This window comes from Amia ocellicauda, chromosome 15, assembly GCF_036373705.1.
Source record: "Amia ocellicauda isolate fAmiCal2 chromosome 15, fAmiCal2.hap1, whole genome shotgun sequence".
Classification (NCBI taxonomy): Eukaryota; Metazoa; Chordata; class Actinopteri; order Amiiformes; family Amiidae; genus Amia; species Amia ocellicauda.
The window spans coordinates 1,094,890-1,118,232 of NC_089864.1; the positions used below are offsets into that span (position 1 = coordinate 1,094,890).

Consider the following 23,343-nt stretch of genomic DNA (forward strand, 5'->3'; position numbering starts at 1 on the left):
GTGAACCATGTCAGGTGAGAAATCGGCTCTGCGATGACAGGGGCTGATACCTTGAGGGGGATAGGATCGGCCATCTGACCCAGGTTTTTTTTAGGGATGTGCTCGCTAGGGGGCTGTCGCTAACTCGCACACTGTAGCTGAAGTGGCCAGAGATCATATAAAATTAATGGGGGACCCCCGGCCCCAATGGCATGACGTCATGGGTTAATGTGCACACGGCCTGGCTGATGTATCTGCCGAATCACTCGATACAGTCGCCATGTCCTGCGCTGACGTCACTGTGGAGAGAATGTGTCCAGCGCATCGCCGCAGTGAACCTTTTTCAGTACAATCGCTTAAATGGGTCAATGCTCCCTCACCACTCACCGGCCACCATAGGGAGATACAGAATATAACCTATGAATGCCGTACAGCAGTCACGCGTGTCGCAATGTGCCTGTGCTGACGTGCTGCTCTCATGGCTTCATGTCACTTTTCAGCGCCGTACTGTTCAATACTGTCAATCACTGCGCATCGGCAATACCAGTGACGTCATACACTATCATAAACACGCTTCCAGCAAATTCTGTCTCCGCACGAACGACAATAGGAAGAGCCCGTGAAACCTGCTTATCCAACTCGTCATTGGTGGATCTGCCCGTCACTCACACACTCTGCCGCTCTGATTGGTGGACTCACCCGTTGCTCGCTTTGGAAACGGCCTGCCCACGACTTACCCCCGAGCTTCACTGGGATTGGTCGCGGATTGACCAATGGAAACTAAGCCACACTCTCATTGGTGAATCTGAACGTTTGTCTAGCTTTCCCAATCGCCGATTGGTCGCACATGGGGCAGTGGAGGCGGGATTTCAACAGGAAGTGGGTTAGCAGAGTCGGTTTCCTGGTCAGCGTCAATGTGCGCCGAGGCGGAACTGACTTTTGAGGCCCGTAAACAATAACAGTCGCGGCTCTAAATAGTAATATTTTCACATATATGGTGTTATTCGGCCTCCGAACGGGTTCTTAAATTCATACTTTGGCAACGTTTCTCCAAGCTTGCAGGCCGGCTCTCAGTCTCGCCTGTTTATTTTAATCTGGGGTTTCCTGGTTTGTTTTTTTCAAGAGGAATCGTCGGAGGCGGATCTATGGCGACCGACCTACTGTCTGAGCTGGACAACCGCTTCTTCGCCGATAACCTGCTGACCAGCGAGGACTGGGGTGAGAGAGATGGAGTGATAGAGTGCATTAACACTGAGTGACTGGACACTACATCACATTAACACTGACTGACTGGACACTACAGCACATTAACACTGACTGACTGACTGGACACTACAGCACATTGACACTGACTGACTGACTGGACACTACAGTACATTAACACTGACTGACTGGACACTACAGCACATTAACACTGACTGACTGGACACTACAGCACATTAACACTGACTGACTGGACACTACAGCACATTAACACTGAGTGACTGGACACTACAGCACATTAACACTGACTGACTGACTGGACACTACAGCACATTAACACTGACTGACTGACTGGACACTACAGCACATTAACACTGACTGACTGACTGGACACTACAGTACATTAACACTGACTGACTGGACACTACAGCACATTAACACTGACTGACTGGACACTACAGCACATTAACACTGACTGACTGGACACTACAGCACATTAACACTGACTGACTGACTGGACACTACAGCACATTAACACTGACTGACTGACTGGACACTACAGCACATTAACACTGACTGACTGGACACTACAGCACATTAACACTGACTGACTGGACACTACAGCACATTAACACTGACTGACTGGACACTACAGCACATTAACACTGAGTGACTGGACACTACAGCACATTAACACTGACTGACTGACTGGACACTACAGTACATTAACACTGACTGACTGACTGGACACTACAGTACATTAACACTGACTGACTGACTGGACACTACAGTACATTAACACTGACTGACTGACTGGACACTACAGCACATTAACACTGACTGACTGGACACTACAGCACATTAACACTGACTGACTGACTGGACACTACAGCACATTAACACTGACTGACTGACTGGACACTACAGTACATTAACACTGACTGACTGACTGGACACTACAGCACATTAACACTGACTGACTGACTGGACACTACAGCACATTAACACTGACTGACTGGACACTACAGCACATTAACACTGACTGATTGACTGGACACTACAGCACATTAACACTGACTGACTGGACACTACAGTACATTAACACTGACTGACTGGACACTACAGCACATTAACACTGACTGACTGACTGGACACTACAGCACATTAACACTGACTGACTGGACACTACAGCACATTAACACTGACTGACTGACTGGACACTACAGCACATTAACACTGACTGACTGACTGGACACTACAGCACATTAACACTGACTGACTGGACACTACAGTACATTAACACTGACTGACTGACTGGACACTACAGCACATTAACACTGACTGGACACAGCAGAACAGGGTCAAAGAGATGGAGAGTAGTAAATGCACACCTTGAGTGACCACTGTCTAAACAACACAATATAACAATGATCAGTCGTCTATGTTGTTATGATTATTTTTATTACTTCAGCTTCAATCTGTATCTTAAGGCTATGGTGTCACTCTACCGTGTGTGTGTTTATTGTACTGAAGTATACTGTGATGTGCTGTGTGTCTTGATCTGTACTATTCTTTGTATCTGTACTGTATTTTGTGTCTGTACTCTGTTGTGTGTGTGGTTTAGAGGGAGAGTGAGGGATCGTGTGAAGGACGCGTGTCTGTATTTCTCCTGCTGGTCTTATCCTTTCATTTGACTAACAAATGTAGCCGTATGTGTGTGTGTGTGTGTCTCAGTATTACAGTGTGTTGAAACAGTGTTTTTAATGCAGTGCTGTTTTTGTGTAGATGCCTGTCTGTACCAGTGTGAGAGTATGGAGGAGGGGGAGGACAGTGACCACGTTTCTGGCCTGAAATACCACAGTCCGGTAAGTATAGCACACATTGTGACACTGACTGACTGAGACATTTACTGAGACACTGACTGACTGACTGATTGGTTGATACACTGACTAACATAATTTTCTGTTCCCCCCCAGTTTGACAGTGACCTCATCCTGACCCTTGACCCCGACAATCGCACATCACCATGGAAGCACATGAGCAATGACGTCCTGACAGGTACAGTGAGAGAGGGGTTGACACATACATACAGTTTTACTCTGAGTGCTGCTGGGTTTGGCACAGAGTACCTCGGCACAGCAAAGACAAGACTACACTGATGTACAACGCAATCACAAATTGTGCACTGCAGTAACAATGCAATATAATGCGGTTCACTACAACACAGTACAGTGTGATCCAGTGCAATACACTACACTACGGTGCATTGCAGTGCAGTGCTCTGAAGAGTTTAACACACAGCCCTGCTGGTTTAATAGGATTCTCTCTCTCCTCCTCTGTAGCAGACAGTCCAGCCCTGGAAGAGGAGACGGCCACATCTCAGCCCCTGCCTGTGGACATGTGTGAGTGTCTCGCTGTAGTGTTGCAGAGTCGTGCTCTGATGCAGCGTGATTGTGTGTCTGTGCAGTTAATGGAGAATGATTGTGTGTCAGTGCAGTGCAGTGTGATTGTGTGTCTGTGCAGTTAATGGAGTGTGATTGTGTGTCAGTGCAGTGTGATTGTGTGTCTGTGCAGTTAATGGAGTGTGATTGTGTGTCAGTGCAGTTAATGGAGTGTGATTGTGTGTCAGTGCAGTTAATGGAGTGTGATTGTGTGTCAGTGTAGTTAATGGAGTGTGATTGTGTGTCTGTGCAGTTAATGGAGTGTGATTGTGTGTCAGTGCAGTTAATGGAGTGCGATTGTGTGTCTGTGTAGTTAATGGAGTGTGATTGTGTGTCAGTGCAGTGCAGTGTGATTGTGTGTCAGTGCAGTTAATGGAGTGTGATTGTGTGTCTGTGTAGTTAATGGAGTGTGATTGTGTGTCTGTGCAGTGCAGTGTGATTGTGTGTCAGTGCAGTTAATGGAGTGTGATTGTGTGTCTGTGTAGTTAATGGAGTGTGATTGTGTGTCAGTGCAGTTAATGGAGTGTGATTGTGTGTCAGTGCAGTTAATGGAGTGTGATTGTGTGTCAGTGCAGTTAATGGAGTGTGATTGTGTGTCAGTGCAGTTAATGGAGTGTGATTGTGTGTCAGTGCAGTGCAGTGTGATTGTGTGTCTGTGCAATTAATGGAGTGTGATTGTGTGTCAGTGCAGTGCAGTGTGATTGTGTGTCTGTGCAGTGTGATTGTGTGTCTGTGTAGTTAATGGAGTGTGATTGTGTGTCAGTGCAGTGCAGTGTGATTGTGTCTGTGTAGTTAATGGAGTGTGATTGTGTGTCAGTGCAGTTAATGGAGTGTGATTGTGTGTCTGTGTAGTTAATGGAGTGTGATTGTGTGGCAGTGCAGTGTGATTGCGTGTCTGTGCAGTGCAGTGTAGAGCAGTGTGATTGTGTGTCAGTGTAGAGCAGTGTGATTGTGTGTCTGTGTAGTTAATGGAGTGTGATTGTGTGTCTGCAGTGCAGTGTGATTGTGTGTCTGTGCAATTAATGGAGTGTGATTGTGTGTCTGTGCAGTGTGATTGTGTGTCAGTGCAGTTAATGGAGTGTGATTGTGTGTCTGTGCAGTGCAGTGTGATTATGTGCCTGTGCAGTTAATGGAGTGTGATTGTGTGTCAGTGCAGTTAATGGAGTGTGATTGTGTGTCAGTGCAGTGCAGTGTGATTGTGTGTCTGTGCAATTAATGGAGTGTGATTGTGTGTCAGTGCAGTGCAGTGTGATTGTGTGTCAGTGCAGTTAATGGAGTGTGATTGTGTGTCTGTGCAGTTAATGGAGTGTGATTGTGTGTCTGTGTAGTTAATGGAGTGTGATTGTGTGTCAGTGCAGTGCAGTGTGATTGTGTGTCAGTGCAGTTAAGGGAGTGTGATTGTGTGTCTGTGCAGTTAATGGAGTGTGATTGTGTGTCTGTGTAGTTAATGGAGTGTGATTGTGTGTCAGTGCAGTGTGATTGTGTGTCTGTGCAATTAATGGAGTGTGATTGTGTGTCAGTGCAGTGTAGTGTGATTGTGTGTCTGTGCAGTTAATGGAGTGTGATTGTGTGTCTGTGCAGTTAATGGAGTGTGATTGTGTGTCTGTGCAGTTAATGGAGTGTGATTGTGTGTCAGTGCAGTGCAGTGTGATTGTGTGTCTGTGCAATTAATGGAGTGTGATTGTGTGTCAGTGCAGTTAAGGGAGTGTGATTGTGTGTCTGTGCAGTTAATGGAGTGTGATTGTGTGTCTGTGTAGTTAATGGAGTGTGATTGTGTGTCAGTGCAGTTAATGGAGTGTGATTGTGTCTCTGTGCAATTAATGGAGTGTGATTGTGTGTCAGTGCAGTGCAGTGTGATTGTGTGTCTGTGCAGTTAATGGAGTGTGATTGTGTGTCTGTGCAGTTAATGGAGTGTGATTGTGTGTCTGTGCAATTAATGGAGTGTGATTGTGTGTCAGTGCAGTGCAGTGTGATTGTGTGTCAGTGCAGTTAATGGAGTGTGATTGTGTGTCAGTGCAGTGTGATTGTGTCTGTGCAATTAATGGAGTGTGATTGTGTGTCAGTGCAGTGCAGTGTGATTGTGTGTCTGTGCAGTTAATGGAGTGTGATTGTGTGTCTGTGCAGTTAATGGAGTGTGATTGTGTGTCTGTGCAGTTAATGGAGTGTGATTGTGTGTCAGTGCAGTGCAGTGTGATTGTGTGTCTGTGCAATTAATGGAGTGTGATTGTGTGTCAGTGCAGTGCAGTGTGATTGTGTGTCAGTGCAGTTAATGGAGTGTGATTGTGTGTCAGTGCAGTTAATGGAGTGTGTGTGTCTGTGCAATTAATGGAGTGTGATTGTGTGTCTGTGTAGTTAATGGAGTGTGATTGTGTGTCAGTGCAGTGCAGTGTGATTGTGTGTCAGTGCAGTGCAGTGTGATTGTGTGTCAGTGCAGTTAATGGAGTGTGATTGTGTGTCTGTGTAGTTAATGGAGTGTGATTGTGTGTCAGTGCAGTGCAGTGTGATTGTGTGTCTGTGCAGTGCAGTGTGATTGTGTGTCTGTGCAATTAATGGAGTGTGATTGTGTGTCAGTGCAGTGCAGTGTGATTGTGTGTCTGTGCAGTTAATGGAGTGTGATTGTGTGTCTGTGCAGTTAATGGAGTGTGATTGTGTGTCTGTGCAGTTAATGGAGTGTGATTGTGTGTCAGTGCAGTGTGATTGTGTGTCTGTGCAATTAATGGAGTGTGATTGTGTGTCAGTGCAGTGCAGTGTGATTGTGTGTCAGTGCAGTTAATGGAGTGTGATTGTGTGTCAGTGCAGTTAATGGAGTGTGTGTGTCTGTGCAGTTAATGGAGAATGATTGTGTGTCAGTGCAGTGCAGTGTGATTGTGTGTCTGTGCAATTAATGGAGTGTGATTGTGTGTCAGTGCAGTGCAGTGTGATTGTGTGTCTGTGCAATTAATGGAGTGTGATTGTGTGTCAGTGCAGTGCAGTGTGATTGTGTGTCAGTGCAGTTAATGGAGTGTGATTGTGTGTCTGTGTAGTTAATGGAGTGTGATTGTGTGTCTGTGTAGTTAATGGAGTGTGATTGTGTGTCAGTGCAGTGCAGTGTGATTGTGTGTCAGTGCAGTTAAGGGAGTGTGATTGTGTGTCTGTGCAGTTAATGGAGTGTGATTGTGTGTCTGTGTAGTTAATGGAGTGTGATTGTGTGTCAGTGCAGTGTGATTGTGTCTCTGTGCAATTAATGGAGTGTGATTGTGTGTCAGTGCAGTGCAGTGTGATTGTGTGTCTGTGCAGTTAATGGAGTGTGATTGTGTGTCTGTGCAGTTAATGGAGTGTGATTGTGTGTCTGTGCAATTAATGGAGTGTGATTGTGTGTCAGTGCAGTGCAGTGTGATTGTGTGTCAGTGCAGTTAATGGAGTGTGATTGTGTGTCAGTGCAGTGTGATTGTGTGTCTGTGCAATTAATGGAGTGTGATTGTGTGTCAGTGCAGTGCAGTGTGATTGTGTGTCTGTGCAGTTAATGGAGTGTGATTGTGTGTCTGTGCAGTTAATGGAGTGTGATTGTGTGTCTGTGCAGTTAATGGAGTGTGATTGTGTGTCAGTGCAGTGCAGTGTGATTGTGTGTCTGTGCAATTAATGGAGTGTGATTGTGTGTCAGTGCAGTGCAGTGTGATTGTGTGTCAGTGCAGTTAATGGAGTGTGATTGTGTGTCAGTGCAGTTAATGGAGTGTGTGTGTCTGTGCAATTAATGGAGTGTGATTGTGTGTCTGTGTAGTTAATGGAGTGTGATTGTGTGTCAGTGCAGTGCAGTGTGATTGTGTGTCAGTGCAGTGCAGTGTGATTGTGTGTCAGTGCAGTTAATGGAGTGTGATTGTGTGTCTGTGTAGTTAATGGAGTGTGATTGTGTGTCAGTGCAGTGCAGTGTGATTGTGTGTCTGTGCAGTGCAGTGTGATTGTGTGTCTGTGCAATTAATGGAGTGTGATTGTGTGTCAGTGCAGTGCAGTGTGATTGTGTGTCTGTGCAGTTAATGGAGTGTGATTGTGTGTCTGTGCAGTTAATGGAGTGTGATTGTGTGTCTGTGCAGTTAATGGAGTGTGATTGTGTGTCAGTGCAGTGTGATTGTGTGTCTGTGCAATTAATGGAGTGTGATTGTGTGTCAGTGCAGTGCAGTGTGATTGTGTGTCAGTGCAGTTAATGGAGTGTGATTGTGTGTCAGTGCAGTTAATGGAGTGTGTGTGTCTGTGCAGTTAATGGAGAATGATTGTGTGTCAGTGCAGTGCAGTGTGATTGTGTGTCTGTGCAATTAATGGAGTGTGATTGTGTGTCAGTGCAGTGCAGTGTGATTGTGTGTCTGTGCAATTAATGGAGTGTGATTGTGTGTCAGTGCAGTGCAGTGTGATTGTGTGTCAGTGCAGTTAATGGAGTGTGATTGTGTGTCTGTGTAGTTAATGGAGTGTGATTGTGTGTCTGTGTAGTTAATGGAGTGTGATTGTGTGTCAGTGCAGTGCAGTGTGATTGTGTGTCAGTGCAGTTAATGGAGTGTGATTGTGTGTCTGTGTAGTTAATGGAGTGTGATTGTGTGTCTGTGCAGTGCAGTGTAGAGCAGTGTGTCTGTGCAGTGTGATTGTGATTGTCTCTTTGTCCTGCAGTGTTCCAGGTGGTGAAGTCAGAGCCTCTGTCTCCTGCCTCCTCTCTTGCCTCTGACTCGTCTCTCTCCTCCCTGCCGGACTCACAGCAGGTCAGTCTCCCTCCCTTTCTCCCTCATCTGCTCCCTCTCTCTCTCTCTCTCTCAGTACTGACCCGTCTCAATCCCTCTCTCTCAGGTGCTGGAGGTGACAGTGAAGACAGAGAACCCCCCCACCCCTCCTTATATGTTCGGGGACATCTTGTCCCCCCCACTGGGGTCCCTGCACCCCCCTGCCACACCACCGACACAGCAACAACAACAGCAGCATCAACAGCAACAACAGCAACACAAAGCACAGACTGTACCGAGCAACAGCCCAATCAGCGTACACGCTGCTGCAACAGGTAACGCACACACTCCGCACACACACACACACACAAACACACGCTGCTGCAACAGGTAACGCACACACTCCGCACACACACACACACACACACAAACACACGCTGCTGCAACAGGTAACGCACACACTCCGCACACACACACACACACACAAACACACTGCGCACACCACACAAACAAACACACACACACACACACACTGCTGCAACAGGTAACGCACACACTCCGCACACACACACACACACACACTGCGCACACCACACAAACACAAACACACACACACACACACACACACACACACACACACACTGCGCACACCACACAAACACAAACACACACACACACACACACACACTGCTGCAACAGGTAATGCACACACACACTTTACTACTTTTGTAGTGTTAAGGCGGTACATTACATTTCAAAATGGCTTCTTGACCGGACTGTTTTTAACACTGGTTACTGTGTCATTGTTTGTTATTGTTATCTGTGCTTAATTTCCTATCTTCATTGTATTTTAAGTATTCAATACATTTCATATTTCTGTACAGGACTACATAACCCTGCTTTCAGACTGCACTCCATATGTACAAACCACTATACTATAACACACTACTATACTGCAACACACTACTGTAACACACTGTACAATAACAGCACAACACTCACTGTGCTACAGCCAGTAATAATATACTCTTCCCTCTCTCCCTCTCTCTCCCCGCTCAGTGCTCACACCCCCCTGTGTGAAGGTCAGCAGTATCGTGAGCAGTAAGCCCCCCCTGCAGCCTCGCCCGCTGTGTGTGTCAGCGCTGCCCCCCCCTGCACAGAGCCCCGCCCCCACCAGCACGATCGTCCTGCACAACCGGCCCGGTACTGACCCGCTCACACACTAATTGACTGACACACTGACTGATACTCTCTGTGCTGTGTATCTGTACTGAACTCTTTTCTCCTGTACTCTCTCTCTCTCTCCCTCCCTCTCTCAGTGGTGCTCTCTCAGTCAGTGTGTCTGGGTTCTGCTCCGGCGCTGGTGAAAGTGGAGCCGGTTTCTCCCAGCATGCCTCACTGCAGCAGCCCCACCATCCCCCCCACCACCAAGCCACTCGTCCCAGCATCCCCTCTACCTGGGGTGCCCAGCGCTGGGGACATTGACGTGAGTTGACTGTCTGTCTCTCTCTCACTTTTTAGTGAATTCATAAATGGTACGTGATAAATAATCATGGCCTGTATATTTCCTATACAAGCATGTAAATTGGAGATTAACTGCACTGTATCTTTGCACTTTGTTTTGCTCTTATGTTTTGTATGTCACCCTGGATAAGGGCGTCTGCCAAGAAATAAATAATAAAAAGCAATAAATAGGTGAATATCTCTGTCTTTCTCTTCCCCTCTTTTCCCTCTCCCCATTCCTCCCCCGCTCGCTCTGCAGATGAAGGTGCTGAAACGGCAGCAGCGCATGATCAAGAACAGGGAGTCGGCGTGCCAGTCGCGCCGCAAGAAGAAGGAGTACCTGCAGAGCCTGGAGACACAGCTGCACGACCTGCGCCGTGAGAACGAGCGTCTGCGCAGAGAAAACCAGGCACTGCGAGACCGGCTGGGCCAGCCCTGCACCTGCGCACAGGTCCGCGTGACAGTGTCAGCGTTCACAACAAACTGATTTATATCCAGATGAGAACATGAGTGAATTAAAACAACGATTCACAGAAATACAATAATAGTAATACTATGAACATCATTATCATCGGCTGTGTACAGGAGTCTCCCCTATTAACACTCTCTCTCTCTCTCTCTCTCTCTCTCTCTCTCTCTCTCTCTCTCTCTCTCTCTCTCTCAGGAGTCCCAGCTCTCCTCCAGCAGTAACAGAAAGGCTGTTTGTATCATGGTCTTCCTTCTCTTCATCACCTTCAGCTTTGGACCGGTCAGGTAATGTACTGCACTCACTGTACTGTAGTGTGCTGACTACTGTAGTGTGCTGTAGTGTACTGTAGTGTTTTAACTGTACTGTAGTGTGCTGACTGTACTGTAGTGTGCTGACTGGACTGTAGTGTGCTGTAGTGTACTGTAGTGTGCTGACTGGACTGTAGTGTGCTGTAGTGTACTGTAGTGTGCTGACTGGACTGTAGTTTGCTGTAGTGTACTGTAGTGTTTTGACTGTACTGTAGTGTGCTGACTGGACTGTAGTGTGCTGTAGTGTACTGTAGTGTATTGACTGTACTGTAGTGTGCTGACTGGACTGTAGTGTGCTGTAGTGTACTGTAGTGTATTGACTGTACTGTAGTGTGCTGACGACTAGTGTGCTGTAGTGTACTGTAGTGTGCTGACTACTGTAGTGTACTGTAGTGTACTGTAGTGTGCTGACTGTACTGTAGTGTACTGTAGTGTATTGACTGTACTGTAGTGTGCTGACTGGACTGTAGTGTACTGTAGTGTGCTGACTGGACTGTAGTGCACTGTAGTGTATTGACTGTACTGTAGTGTGCTGACTGGACTGTAGTGTACTGTAGTGTGCTGACTGGACTGTAGTGTACTGTAGTGTGCTGACTGTACTGTAGTGTGCTGACTGGACTGTAGTGTATTGACTGTACTGTAGTGTGCTGACTGGACTGTAGTGTACTGTAGTGTGCTGACTGTACTGTAGTGTATTGACTGTACTGTAGTGTGCTGACTACTGTAGTGTACTGTAGTGTATTGACTGTACTGTAGTGTGCTGACTACTATAGTGTACTGTAGTGTATTGACTGTACTGTAGTGTACTGTAGTGTATTGACTGTAGTGTACTGACTGTACTGTAGTGTGCTGACTGGACTGTAGTGTGCTGACTGGATTGTAGTGTGCTGTAGTGTATTGACTGTACTGTAGTGTGCTGACTACTGTAGTGTACTGTAGTGTGCTGTAGTGTGCTGTAGTGTACTGTAGTGTATTGACTGTACTGTAGTGTGCTGACTGGACTGTAGTGTGCTGTAGTGTACTGTAGTGTGCTGACTGGACTGTAGTGTGCTGTAGTGTACTGTAGTGTGCTGACTACTGTAGTGTACTGTAGTGTACTGTAGTGTGCTGACTGTACTGTAGTGTACTGTAGTGTATTGACTGTACTGTAGTGTGCTGACTGGACTGTAGTGTACTGTAGTGTATTGACTGTACTGTAGTGTATTGACTGTACTGTAGTGTGCTGACTGGACTGTAGTGTACTGTAGTGTATTGACTGTACTGTAGTGTGCTGACTACTGTAGTGTACTGTAGTGTATTGACTGTACTGTAGTGTGCTGACTACTGTAGTGTACTGTAGTGTATTGACTGTACTGTAGTGTGCTGACTACTATAGTGTACTGTAGTGTATTGACTGTACTGTAGTGTACTGTAGTGTGCTGACTGTACTGTAGTGTATTGACTGTACTGTAGTGTGCTGACTGGACTGTAGTGTATTGACTGTACTGTAGTGTGCTGACTACTGTAGTGTACTGTAGTGTATTGACTGTACTGTAGTGTGCTGACTACTGTAGTGTGCTGTAGTGTACTGTAGTGTGCTGACTGGACTGTAGTGTGCTGTAGTGTACTGTAGTGTGCTGACTACTGTAGTGTACTGTAGTGTACTGTAGTGTGCTGACTGTACTGTAGTGTACTGTAGTGTATTGACTGTACTGTAGTGTGCTGACTGGACTGTAGTGTACTGTAGTGTATTGACTGTACTGTAGTGTGCTGACTGGACTGTAGTGTACTGTAGTGTATTGACTGTACTGTAGTGTGCTGACTGGACTGTAGTGTACTGTAGTGTATTGACTGTACTGTAGTGTACTGTAGTGTATTGACTGTACTGTAGTGTGCTGACTGTACTGTAGTGTATTGACTGTACTGTAGTGTGCTGACTGGACTGTAGTGTATTGACTGTACTGTAGTGTGCTGACTACTGTAGTGTACTGTAGTGTATTGACTGTACTGTAGTGTGCTGACTACTGTAGTGTGCTGTAGTGTACTGTAGTGTGCTGACTGGACTGTAGTGTGCTGTAGTGTACTGTAGTGTGCTGACTACTGTAGTGTACTGTAGTGTACTGTAGTGTGCTGACTGTACTGTAGTGTACTGTAGTGTATTGACTGTACTGTAGTGTGCTGACTGGACTGTAGTGTACTGTAGTGTATTGACTGTACTGTAGTGTGCTGACTGGACTGTAGTGTACTGTAGTGTATTGACTGTACTGTAGTGTGCTGACTGGACTGTAGTGTACTGTAGTGTATTGACTGTACTGTAGTGTGCTGACTGGACTGTAGTGTACTGTAGTGTATTGACTGTACTGTAGTGTATTGACTGTACTGTAGTGTGCTGACTGGACTGTAGTGTATTGACTGTACTGTAGTGTGCTGACTGGACTGTAGTGTATTGACTGTACTGTAGTGTGCTGACTGTACTGTAGTGTGCTGACTGGACTGTAGTGTATTGACTGTACTGTAGTGTGCTGACTACTGTAGTGTACTGTAGTGTATTGACTGTACTGTAGTGTGCTGACTACTATAGTGTACTGTAGTGTATTGACTGTACTGTAGTGTACTGTAGTGTATTGACTGTACTGTAGTGTGCTGACTGTACTGTAGTGTGCTGACTGGACTGTAGTGTATTGACTGTACTGTAGTGTGCTGACTACTGTAGTGTACTGTAGTGTATTGACTGTACTGTAGTGTGCTGACTACTGTAGTGTGCTGTAGTGTACTGTAGTGTGCTGTAGTGTACTGTAGTGTGCTGTAGTGTACTGTAGTGTGCTGACTGGACTGTAGTGTGCTGTAGTGTACTGTAGTGTGCTGACTGGACTGTAGTTTGCTGTAGTGTACTGTAGTGTGCTGACTACTGTAGTGTACTGTAGTGTATTGACTGTACTGTAGTGTGCTGTAGTGTGATGTAGTGTACTGTAGTGTGCTGACTACTGTAGTGTACTGTAGTGTATTGACTGTACTGTAGTGTGCTGACTGGACTGTAGTGTGCTGTAGTGTACTGTAGTGTATTGACTGTACTGTAGTGTGCTGACTGGACTGTAGTGTGCTGTAGTGTACTGTAGTGTGCTGACTGGACTGTAGTTTGCTGTACTGTACTGTAGTGTGCTGACTACTGTAGTGTACTGTAGTGTATTGACTGTACTGTAGTGTGCTGTAGTGTGATTACTGTAGTGTACTGTAGTGTGCTGACTGTACTGTAGTGTGCTGACTACTGTAGTGTATTGACTACTGTAGTGTGCTGACTGGACTGTGCTCTCTTCACTGTGCTGACTGGACTGTAGTGTGCTGTAGTGTACTATAGTGTACTGTAGGGCTGCAACAAACGATTATTTTGATAATCAACTAATCTAACGATTATTAGAACGATTAGTCAACTAATCGTCAATTTTTTCACTGATTAATCAGTAGGATTTGAACGATTATTCAGCTTTTGTAATTTGTTAAAACATGGAGTTATACTTAGTCTAACTAATAAATAAAACAAGGAAATCACTTCAGCTTTTGAAAATAATCTTTTTATTGCACTTTGAGCCAACTGAACCGGCCAATCTCTTTTTGTCCAGTTTTGTCCAACTCAAATCACAAATGCTTTGTTGCTTTAAATCTAAATAAATCTAAAGTTTCCTGCAGCAGAGAAGATCCGTTCTGCTGGAGTGCATGTGGCGGGAATGCAAAGACGATCTCGCAAGCTTTGATCGGTTAGGGAAACGCCCCCCATTTTCCTTCCACCAACCTAGGGGATCTACTTCTTTGGGTATTTGTGATACTAAGAAGTACATCTGCACTTGAGTCTTTTAGTCATGGTGGGAGTTCTCCTCTTCACTGAGGCTGTCTGTGTCAGACTGGAGGATGTTTTCTAGCATTGACTGGCAGATCGAGTTTAACCCGGCGACGAGAGCGGGGTGCAACATGTACGCTTGCGCATTAAAGTGTCTTTTGGTTGTGTTGGTTATTCTGTGTCAGTTCACTTTCCTCCATGTTTGTCTGTGTTTCTGATGCACATTTCTCACCTGCATCTGGCACAGTTGGAAGAACTGGGAAGAACGCAAAGCGTCGTCCAAATGATGACAAATACTGCCGTAAAGAATGGGATTTGCAACACAATGATATAAACGATAGAGCATAATATGAAATGATAGACGTTTTTCTGTCATCATATCGCACAGCCCTAAATACTGCGTAATGCATTTTTATCAACTGGTGTCGCTAAGTGGCCATCTTGCTTAGTTCCCGCTGGAGCACACTCCCCTCTCACCGTTTCCATCTCCTGTGGTGCCGGGATGTCCCTGCATGTGTGTTGTGCTCCCATGGAAAGCAAGTTCCGCCCTGCACGCGTTATAGATGACAGCAATTTCAGTTTGAACTTCAGTGCAACTTTCCCACACGCGACTTTTTCTGCTCCGTTTGCACGCTGACATTTTAGCGCTGTTTTCTTCTATTGGAATGCATACAGGAGTGCTGCATTACAGTCTAGCACTACAGCGCCGCACTGGTCAAATCACGTTATTGCAGGCACTTAAAATAGGTCCTATGAGATCAAACTACTTGTCGACAACAAAAATATTTGTCTTAAATTTTTTGTTGTCGATAATGTCTACAAATCGTTTCAGCCCTATACTGTAGTGTGCTGACTGTACTATAATGTACTGTAGTGTGCTGACTGGACTGTGCTCTCTTCACTGTGCTGACTGGGCTGTCCTGACGTTCTTTGCAGCATCACAGACAGGAAGCTGGATCCCATCCTACAGGAAGGGGCCGTCTCCTACACAGGAAGGAACCTCCTGGAGTTCCACCAGAAACAGGAAGTAGTGGAGAAGGGGGCGGGGCCCACAGGGAGGGAGAGTGCCAAGGCGAGAGCACAGATCACACTGCCAGAGGAGAGGAAAGAGAAGAGAGGGGCGAAGGAGGAGGAGGAGGGAGAGACGACTGAAACCTACCAGTTTAGGTATGTAGTGTCTGTGGGGTCTGTATTAGGGTCTGTGTGTCAGGAGTGTCTGTGGGGTCTGTATTAGGGTCTGTGTGTCAGGAGTGTCTGTGGGGTCTGTATTAGGGTCTGTGTGTCAGGAGTGTCTGTGGGGTCTGTATTAGGGTCTGTGTGTCAGGAGTGTCTGTGGGGTCTGTATTAGGGTCTGTGTGTCTCTGTGTCAGGAGTGTCTGTGGGGTCTGTATTAGGGTCTGTGTGTCTGTGTGTCAGGAGTGTCTGTGGGGTCTGTATTAGGGTCTGTGTGTCAGGAGTGTCTGTGGGGTCTGTATTAGGGTCTGTGTGTCAGGAGTGTCTGTGGGGTCTGTATTAGGGTCTGTGTGTCTCTGTGTCAGGAGTGTCTGTGGGGTCTGTATTAGGGTCTGTGTGTCAGGAGTGTCTGTGGGGTCTGTATTAGGGTCTGTGTGTCAGGAGTGTCTCTGGGGTCTGTATTAGGGTCTGTGTGTCAGGAGTGTCTGTGGGGTCTGTATTAGGGTCTGTGGGGTCTGTATTAGGGTCTGTGTGTCAGGAGTGTCTGTGGGGTCTGTATTAGGGTCTGTGTGTCAGGAGTGTCTGTGGGGTCTGTATTAGGGTCTGTGTGTCAGGAGTGTCTCTGGGGTCTGTATTAGGGTCTGTGTGTCAGGAGTGTCTCTGGGGTCTGTATTAGGGTCTGTGTGTCAGGAGTGTCTGTGGGGTCTGTATTAGGGTCTGTGTGTCTCTGTGTCAGGAGTATCTGTTGGGTCTGTATTAGGGTCTGTGTGTCTCTGTGGGGTCTGTGTGGGTGTCTATCTTGGGCATATTAATGTAGCCTCTCACTGCCCCTCACTCTCTCTCTCTCTCTCTCTCTCTCTGTGCAGGAATGTGAGCGGGGTGTTCAGTGACGTGAAAGACCTAGTGTTGAGGGACATCGATCGCCTCTTCACCTCCTCCGACTGCCGCCAGTTCAACCGCTCGGAGTCTCTGCGGTGAGTGAGTGAGGCAGGGACTCCTGGACGCAGACAGGGACAGAGTAAGGCTTTATCTTTATTTAATTTCATCCTCCCTCTCTCAGGCTGGCTGATGAACTGCGAGGCTGGGTCCACCGACACCAGATCGACAGGAAGAAATCGGGAGAGAAGCCACAGAGAGTCAAGAAGGCCAAGATTGCACAGGTACACGTGGCTGCATACTGTAACACACTGGATTGTGACGCACTGTGGTGCACTGTACACTGTAGTGAGATGAGTAGTTATCATATGTAATATAAGATCTATATGATCTCTCTCTCTCTCTGTTCAGAAGGCTCAGCAGAGGAAGCTGAATTTCTCACGGTACCTGCCTGTGCACTCCCCCCGCTCCATCGACAGGTGAGGCTCCGCAATAACCCCTCCCTCTCCCTCTCCCTCTCCCTCTCTCTCTCGCTCGCTCCATCGACAGGCGAGGCACCGCACTAACCCTTATCTCCCGCTCCCTATCTCTCTCTCTCAGTCAGTTGCAGGTGTTCCCCGGGGCTGAGCTGAGTTACACTGATTTCCTGGACGCTATCGACCGCAGAGAAGACACCTTCTATGTGGTCTCCTTCAGACGGGTGAGAGAGAGAAACAGTGGAAGGAAGGAAGGAAGGGAGTGAGGGAGATTGGGGCAGTGGGGCAGAGGAAGAGGTAGAAAGCAGGTCATCTTATGCCCCATTTCCGCTGGCTTTCCTCCGATAATACCAATGCATTCTTCCAGGTTTTGTGACGGTTAACTATCTGATGCCAGACGCGGCCGTAATCGTCCTTCACCCACTGAGGAAATACTTCTCCTTCAGCAGCGAGATGTGTATATAAGTGCCTGTGCGATCACAAAGACATTACAGTTTTATTAGCAGCGTGGAGTGAAATCCACGTACAGAAACAATGACTGATACAGTTAATACCAGTGTATTAAAAACTTGCCGAACACGGGTTTCACAGGATCAGTGCAGTGCCCTGACTATTTTAGATGAAAAAAAAAAAATCAAGGACAGGAATTGGAATTATGAATTCCGATTTTATTTTGAAAAGTGGGACGGTGTTTCAGGTGTCGTTTTGTGAATGGTGTGCAGGTCTGTTGCTCTGCAGTGACCATGACCATGAACACGATTCAGTTAACGTGTCCATTTACAAGATAAATTAATGAATAAATAAATACAGCAGATCTGGGTTTCCTCTAAAATATTAAGGACTGGTTTAATAAATGCGTCCATAAACGCCATGACTGAGACGCGCACTTTAGTTCAATTATAACTGATATATTGTATCTGGATGATTCATCGTGAAACGTTTGTATTTTGTTCAGCTGTAACTTGCCTGGTTAAGGATCTGATAAGTACATTATAAATAATACGGCAAAAAGTATCATTTGCAGTTACAGATCTGTAGTAAGAGTGATAAGTGAAGGGAGTTTAAAATACATATATACTCGCACAAATGATGACGATAATAATATCAATACATATTCGCTATTTAGTATCATTGCTGCACATGGAAGCGTATTGTTATGTGAACGTGCTTGTCTGAATATAATGTTGTCTCTACACGTTCAGCTCTTCCTAATATCTCTAACAGAAATGTGTGCTTATTACGCGGTTTACAATCATGTAAAGCACAAAGAATAAAAAGTCCTCTCCACGTCAGGCTGTATTGCTCGTACTGTTGCTTTCTGTCTTTGCGTTTCATTATAAAAACAACACTGTCCCACTATCACTTGGCTCCTCCCACTACAGGGGACGGACTTCACAATGGCCAGGTTTTCCAAAAAGCTCTGGACTGGCCCGGCACGGACGCTTAGGCCAGTGGAAACGAGGCATGAGTGTGTCCAGTGTCTCAGAGTCATGGTCTGTGTGTCCAGTGTCTCAGTGTCCAGTGCTGTTGTTTCAGGACCACCTGCTGCTGCCGGCCATCAGCCACAACAAGACCACCCGACCCAAGATGTCCCTGGTCATGCCGGCCATGTCCGTCAACGGTAATGACCCTGCAGTGACCCCGGCACGTCGATCCGCTGCCTGATCCGGCGTCTGTGTGACTCCTGCGCACTCTGACCCTTGTCTCTCTCCCCTCAGAGTCGGTGTACAACGCGTCCCAGGGCTACGAGGTGATGATGCAGGTGGACTGTGAGGTCATGGACACGCGCATCATTCAGATCAAGTCCTCGGCCGTCCCGCCCTCGCTCCGAGACCCCCCCGCCGGCCCCCCGCACGGCCCCCACCACCCGCACGGCAACACCACCACCCTGCGCGGCCGGCACGAACAGGGGGCCGCCCCCCCCCGGCCCCGCTCGCCGAGGAGAGGAGAGGGGGACGAGCGAGGGAGGGAGAGGCTGCTGCATTAGCCAGCAGAGGGGTGGGGGGTGAGAAAGAGAGAGAGAGGAGGGGATGAATGGAAAGGAACAAGTGAGTGAGTGAGTGTGTGAGTGTGTGTGTCTGTGAGACTGAGAGAAGGCGGTTTGTGAAGGAGAGACTGCTGTTCTCTGCTCTCTCTCTCTGTTCTGTTGTATATTTTGATGCTATTTTTGGTTTTGTATTGGTTTCTGTCCATTCCTGTGACTGGTCTCTGTGCACCGGACAGGACAGGCACAGCATTTCAATTATCGTTAATAATAATTCTTATTGAGGTGCAGTTCCCCGGCTGTGCCTGTGCAGAGTGCGGGGGCGCTGTCTCTCATTATTATTATTATTATTATTATTATTATTATTATTACACACAACTAGGCTCTGGACTCACTTACTGCAATACACATCTACTACTAATGACACCATCACAGCAGTCGTATAGTGTGTACAGTAATAATGATAATGATACCCACAGTCAGAAGGGCCACAGCCTGGCCAGTCTGTTTAAAGGGACGTCACTCTGACTGATGCTGTTCTTGTAAATAAAAACCACTCGATCCAGGCCAGTCCCTCCAGCCCAGCCCAGCCCATGTCTGATATTCCTGCCCTTTTGTGCCACTGCCATCCGCTGTGTGTATGAACCCTCCGCAGGGCAGAGACAGAGAGAGGGATTTGTGGGTTTGTCTGTCTATATATACCTACACCACCTCCCTCCTCCCTTTCTCTATTTCTCTCTCCCCCTCTCTCTTTCACTGAGGAAGGGAAACTTTTGCAATCATTGTGTAATATTTAATTTTTATTTTGTAGATTTATTTAATATTTGTCTTTTGCCAATAAAAATAATGAATCCAATTAAAAAGTTTAACAAAACAATGTCTAAATTGCTTTTCTTTCTGTCAGTTTTTCTCCTTTATAACAGCCCGTGAACTGACAGTGTGTAAAGTATGGAAGCTTTCTAGTGCCAAAATATAAAACACAGATGCATCCTGTGAAGCAAATGAAGCTTGTGTTTATACCCAGCTAACACACAATTATTATTATTATTAGTAGTAGTAGTAGTAGTAGTAGTAGTAGTATACATTTTATTTCTTTGCAGATGCCCTTAGCCAGGGCGACTCACAAAATATAAGTGCAATACAAAGTGCCAGAATACAGTGCAGTACAAGGCATCAAACATTACAAATTCAGATTTACATCATACAGTGCAATTCAAAGCATAATACATTTTACAACTTCCAATTTACACAAGTGAATACAATATATGGGGTCTTACATCCTGGATTGTAAAAGCTGAGAGCAGACAAGATGTCAGGTCACAGTCAAGGGCCAAAGGACAGGGAGCATAGGGAGAATCAAAATAGCAATATGAGTACTAGTAACACAAGGCAAGTAGTGTGATAAAACATTGTGAAGTGCTATCTTGCAGGAGAGTAAGTGACTAAATTACAAGTGCTGTCGGAAGAGATGCGTCTTGATAAGCGCTGGAATGAGGTCAAGGACTCGCTGTTTTGACTTCGGTGGGCAGGTCGTTCCACCACTTAGGGTCCAGGGATGAGAAGGAGCGGCTCTGGAGGAGGGAGAGTGGAGAGGAGGCAGAGTTAGTCTTCTGGCACTGGAGGAGCGCGGTGGTCTGGAGCCACGCTGTGGCAACTTTGTGTGTTAGCAGGGTAGCGTGTGCAGTGTATTTAATTATGGCACGACAAACATCCTGTGAAGCAATACGCTGATAATATTTCTATTTCAACATAGGGGAAGTGACCCAATTAAGTTTGAAATGTTTTCTTATAAATATATGAATTTCTTCCCAATAAAGTGGGTATTAAATGAAAGATAAATCTCATCTAAACACCTTTGATTTTGTCACAAATTGTCTATATTAAATTAACTTATTTAATTCCAAAAGTGAAAAGTCTGGAGTGGGCTTATAAGGTATATATGTACCCTTTAACCCCACGTGTCCAAACTAAGCCCACAAATGTTTTAATAGTAAATACTTCACATTGTATTGATTAAGCACTTAATATTTTATAGAGTATTGAATTCAGACCTCAAATAACCAACCTAACCAATTAAAATTGTATTTCTATATTATCTGAGACTAATTTCCATCACATAGAGTTGTTGCACTTGTAGAGGCAGTTTGCTCTGCTGGTTGTTGGGGTGGGTGCCGGGGCTGTTGGGCTGTGGAAGTCTGGACAGGTGCTTCAGAAAAAGGAGCATGATTTATGGATACTTGTCTGTCCACCCGGCTCTGACTCACAGGGAATATTCCAGCGCTCTCAAAGTGTCGATGGATGTTCTCTGGCTTGAGAGCAGTGGAAAGCACACCTAGTTTTGCAGGGAATTCCTCCTGTCAAATTTTGTCCCTGCTAACACGGGATTGGCTACCAATCAGTATCGGCCCAAAATGGCATGAAATTAATATATTGGCAGATATTTTTTCCGATATTTCTCTCTGATGGTGCGGCTTTCATTGTGTCTAACTAAGCATCCCATTTGTTCTATTCTACTGGTGTAGTTTTTTCAAAATATGAATGACACACACGACCTGTCCTCGTTCTATAGGCCAATAAATAATGGAAAATATCAGTATCGGACAATCTTGTTATATGAATATCGGATATCGGTATCGGCTCAGATCATCCCTAATTTTGACTTCACTAAACACGGTCTTGTCCAGTGCCTGGAGGATGTGTGTGAGGTGAGATGGGAGCTGGAGAAGCACAACCCCATTTTCTCTGGCCTTGGTCACAAGTGCCAGGGAAATATCTGAGGCATGACCATCAAAAATTAAAACTCTTGGCAGTCTCATGTCAGAGATCTTTGGCAAAAACAGCTTCTCAACAGTAGTCCATGGGAAATTAACCTCAATAAGTTTGTTAGAGTTAATGTAAACATGTAATATCTTTATAATAATAAAATACATTATTCTTTACAACTTAGACCATGTTTATTATTGTTGGTAGAACAAATTCAATTATTCTGCTTTAAAGCCATGTGCTAATAGGCTTTTCATGGGCGCTGTTTCTTTTAAGCCCATATTACAAAAACAATGACATTTTAAGATTATAATAATTGATAGAACATTAAATAGTTTTTTTCTGAAGAAGCTTCTAAAATGTTTTGATTTACTATGGTCATCAATAGTTCTCAATTTTTGTTGTTCTACTGCATCTATCAATGCACTAGTTAGAGCTCATCTGGATACTGTGGACAGTTCTGGGCTCCACACTTCAAGAAAGATATCGCTGCTCTAGAGGCAGTTCAGAGGAGAGCAGCCGGACTTATTCCAGGTCTGAAGGGAAAGTCCTACTGAGAGACTGAGGAACTGAACCTTTTCACCCTGGAACAGAGGAGACTACGTGGGGACTTGATCCAAGTCTTCAAAATCATGAAAGCCATCGACCACATCAAACCAGAGGAGCTTTTCCAGATCAGCAGGGACACACGCACCCGGGGACACAAATGGAAATTGGGCTTCAAGGCATTCAAGACAGAAAACAGGAGACACTTCTTCACACACAGAGGCGTCACAATCTGAACAAACTCCCCAGCGATGTGGCTGAAGAGACAATTTGGGAACATTCAAAAACAGACTGGATAGGATTCTTGATCACTTAGTTATTAATGGACACCAAACGAGCAGGATGGGGCAGATGGGCTCCTCTCGACTGGACACTGTCTTATGTTCTATCTATCTGTGTGACCATCACTCTGACAGTGTCCTGCACTCTCTCCGGAAACTCATGAAATCTACATTTTCAAATACAAAATAGTGCTTTTAAATACCAAGCAAATTCATCTGGTTTCATTTGATTTTTTAATCTCTTCATTTTATAATTCCTATCAATATTCACCAAGTTTGGTCACCAAATTCCAGAAAAATGGCTTCTTGGGAGTGCCCCTCATAAAGCAACATTTTGGGGTGACTTCTAAAAATGCTGCTGCACAGCATAACTCAAGAACAAGAAACGTGACTGGCTCCAAATAAGAAAATAACTTGACAGTAACAACTTAGTGCATTTCCTGTGATACAGATCATCCTTCTAATACTTCCTGTTATGTTGTATTTTAAAATAAAAGAGCAAGCGGGCGTATATGGTACGTGGGCTTCATTGGGTCACTTCCCCTATGAATTGTTTTGTAATTTGGCACTAGAAAGCTTCCATACCAGAGCCCTTTATAGCAGCATGTGAACTGTATTTTTATTCTTATCAGCAGAGGATTTACAGATTGTATCATTAGCAGTATTGACACCAATTATCTCTATCTTTCTCTCTTGCAGTGCATGCTGGGAGTGTGTAGAAAGTGTGCAGGCTGTTCTGTGGTTTGGTGGTTACATGGTTTTCTCAGATTTGTTTTTGATTTTCTCTACATATTTGGGTTTTTTCTGTGTTGGTTTCTGCATATGTAGACAAATCAAGCTACTGTACTGAG

General features: G+C 45.5%; 1 protein-coding gene across 3 annotated transcripts; it reads left to right on the forward strand.

Annotated features, from left to right (window-relative positions):
• The first annotated feature begins 877 nt into the window (after positions 1 to 877).
• On the forward strand, positions 878 to 19,773 carry atf6b (activating transcription factor 6 beta). 3 transcript variants are annotated; one of them, XM_066724042.1, is made up of 17 exons: positions 878 to 1,197; positions 2,968 to 3,047; positions 3,159 to 3,240; positions 3,525 to 3,584; positions 8,256 to 8,344; positions 8,430 to 8,637; positions 9,362 to 9,505; positions 9,622 to 9,788; positions 10,065 to 10,256; positions 10,470 to 10,558; positions 15,330 to 15,560; positions 16,433 to 16,540; positions 16,627 to 16,726; positions 16,854 to 16,921; positions 17,043 to 17,142; positions 18,455 to 18,539; positions 18,637 to 19,773. In XM_066724042.1, the coding sequence occupies exons 1-17, from the start codon at positions 1,125 to 1,127 to the stop codon at positions 18,903 to 18,905; spliced, it is 2,145 nt and encodes a 714-aa protein (XP_066580139.1). In that variant the 5' UTR covers positions 878 to 1,124; the 3' UTR covers positions 18,906 to 19,773. The 3 variants fall into 3 exon arrangements, with proteins under 3 accessions (XP_066580139.1, XP_066580140.1, XP_066580142.1); XM_066724043.1 differs by having other exon boundaries at positions 16,857 to 16,921; XM_066724045.1 differs by lacking the exon at positions 9,362 to 9,505.
• The last annotated feature ends 3,570 nt before the right edge of the window (positions 19,774 to 23,343 follow it).

Coding starts and splice junctions, on each gene's coding strand:
- atf6b (XM_066724042.1), top strand. CDS start 1,125: ATGGCGACCGACCTACTGTCTGAGCTGGACAACCGCTTCTTCGCCGAT. Junction 3,048..3,158: donor GCCTGAAATACCACAGTCCG/GTAAGTATAGCA, acceptor GTTCCCCCCCAG/TTTGACAGTGACCTCATCCT. Junction 10,257..10,469: donor AGCCCTGCACCTGCGCACAG/GTCCGCGTGACA, acceptor TCTCTCTCTCAG/GAGTCCCAGCTCTCCTCCAG.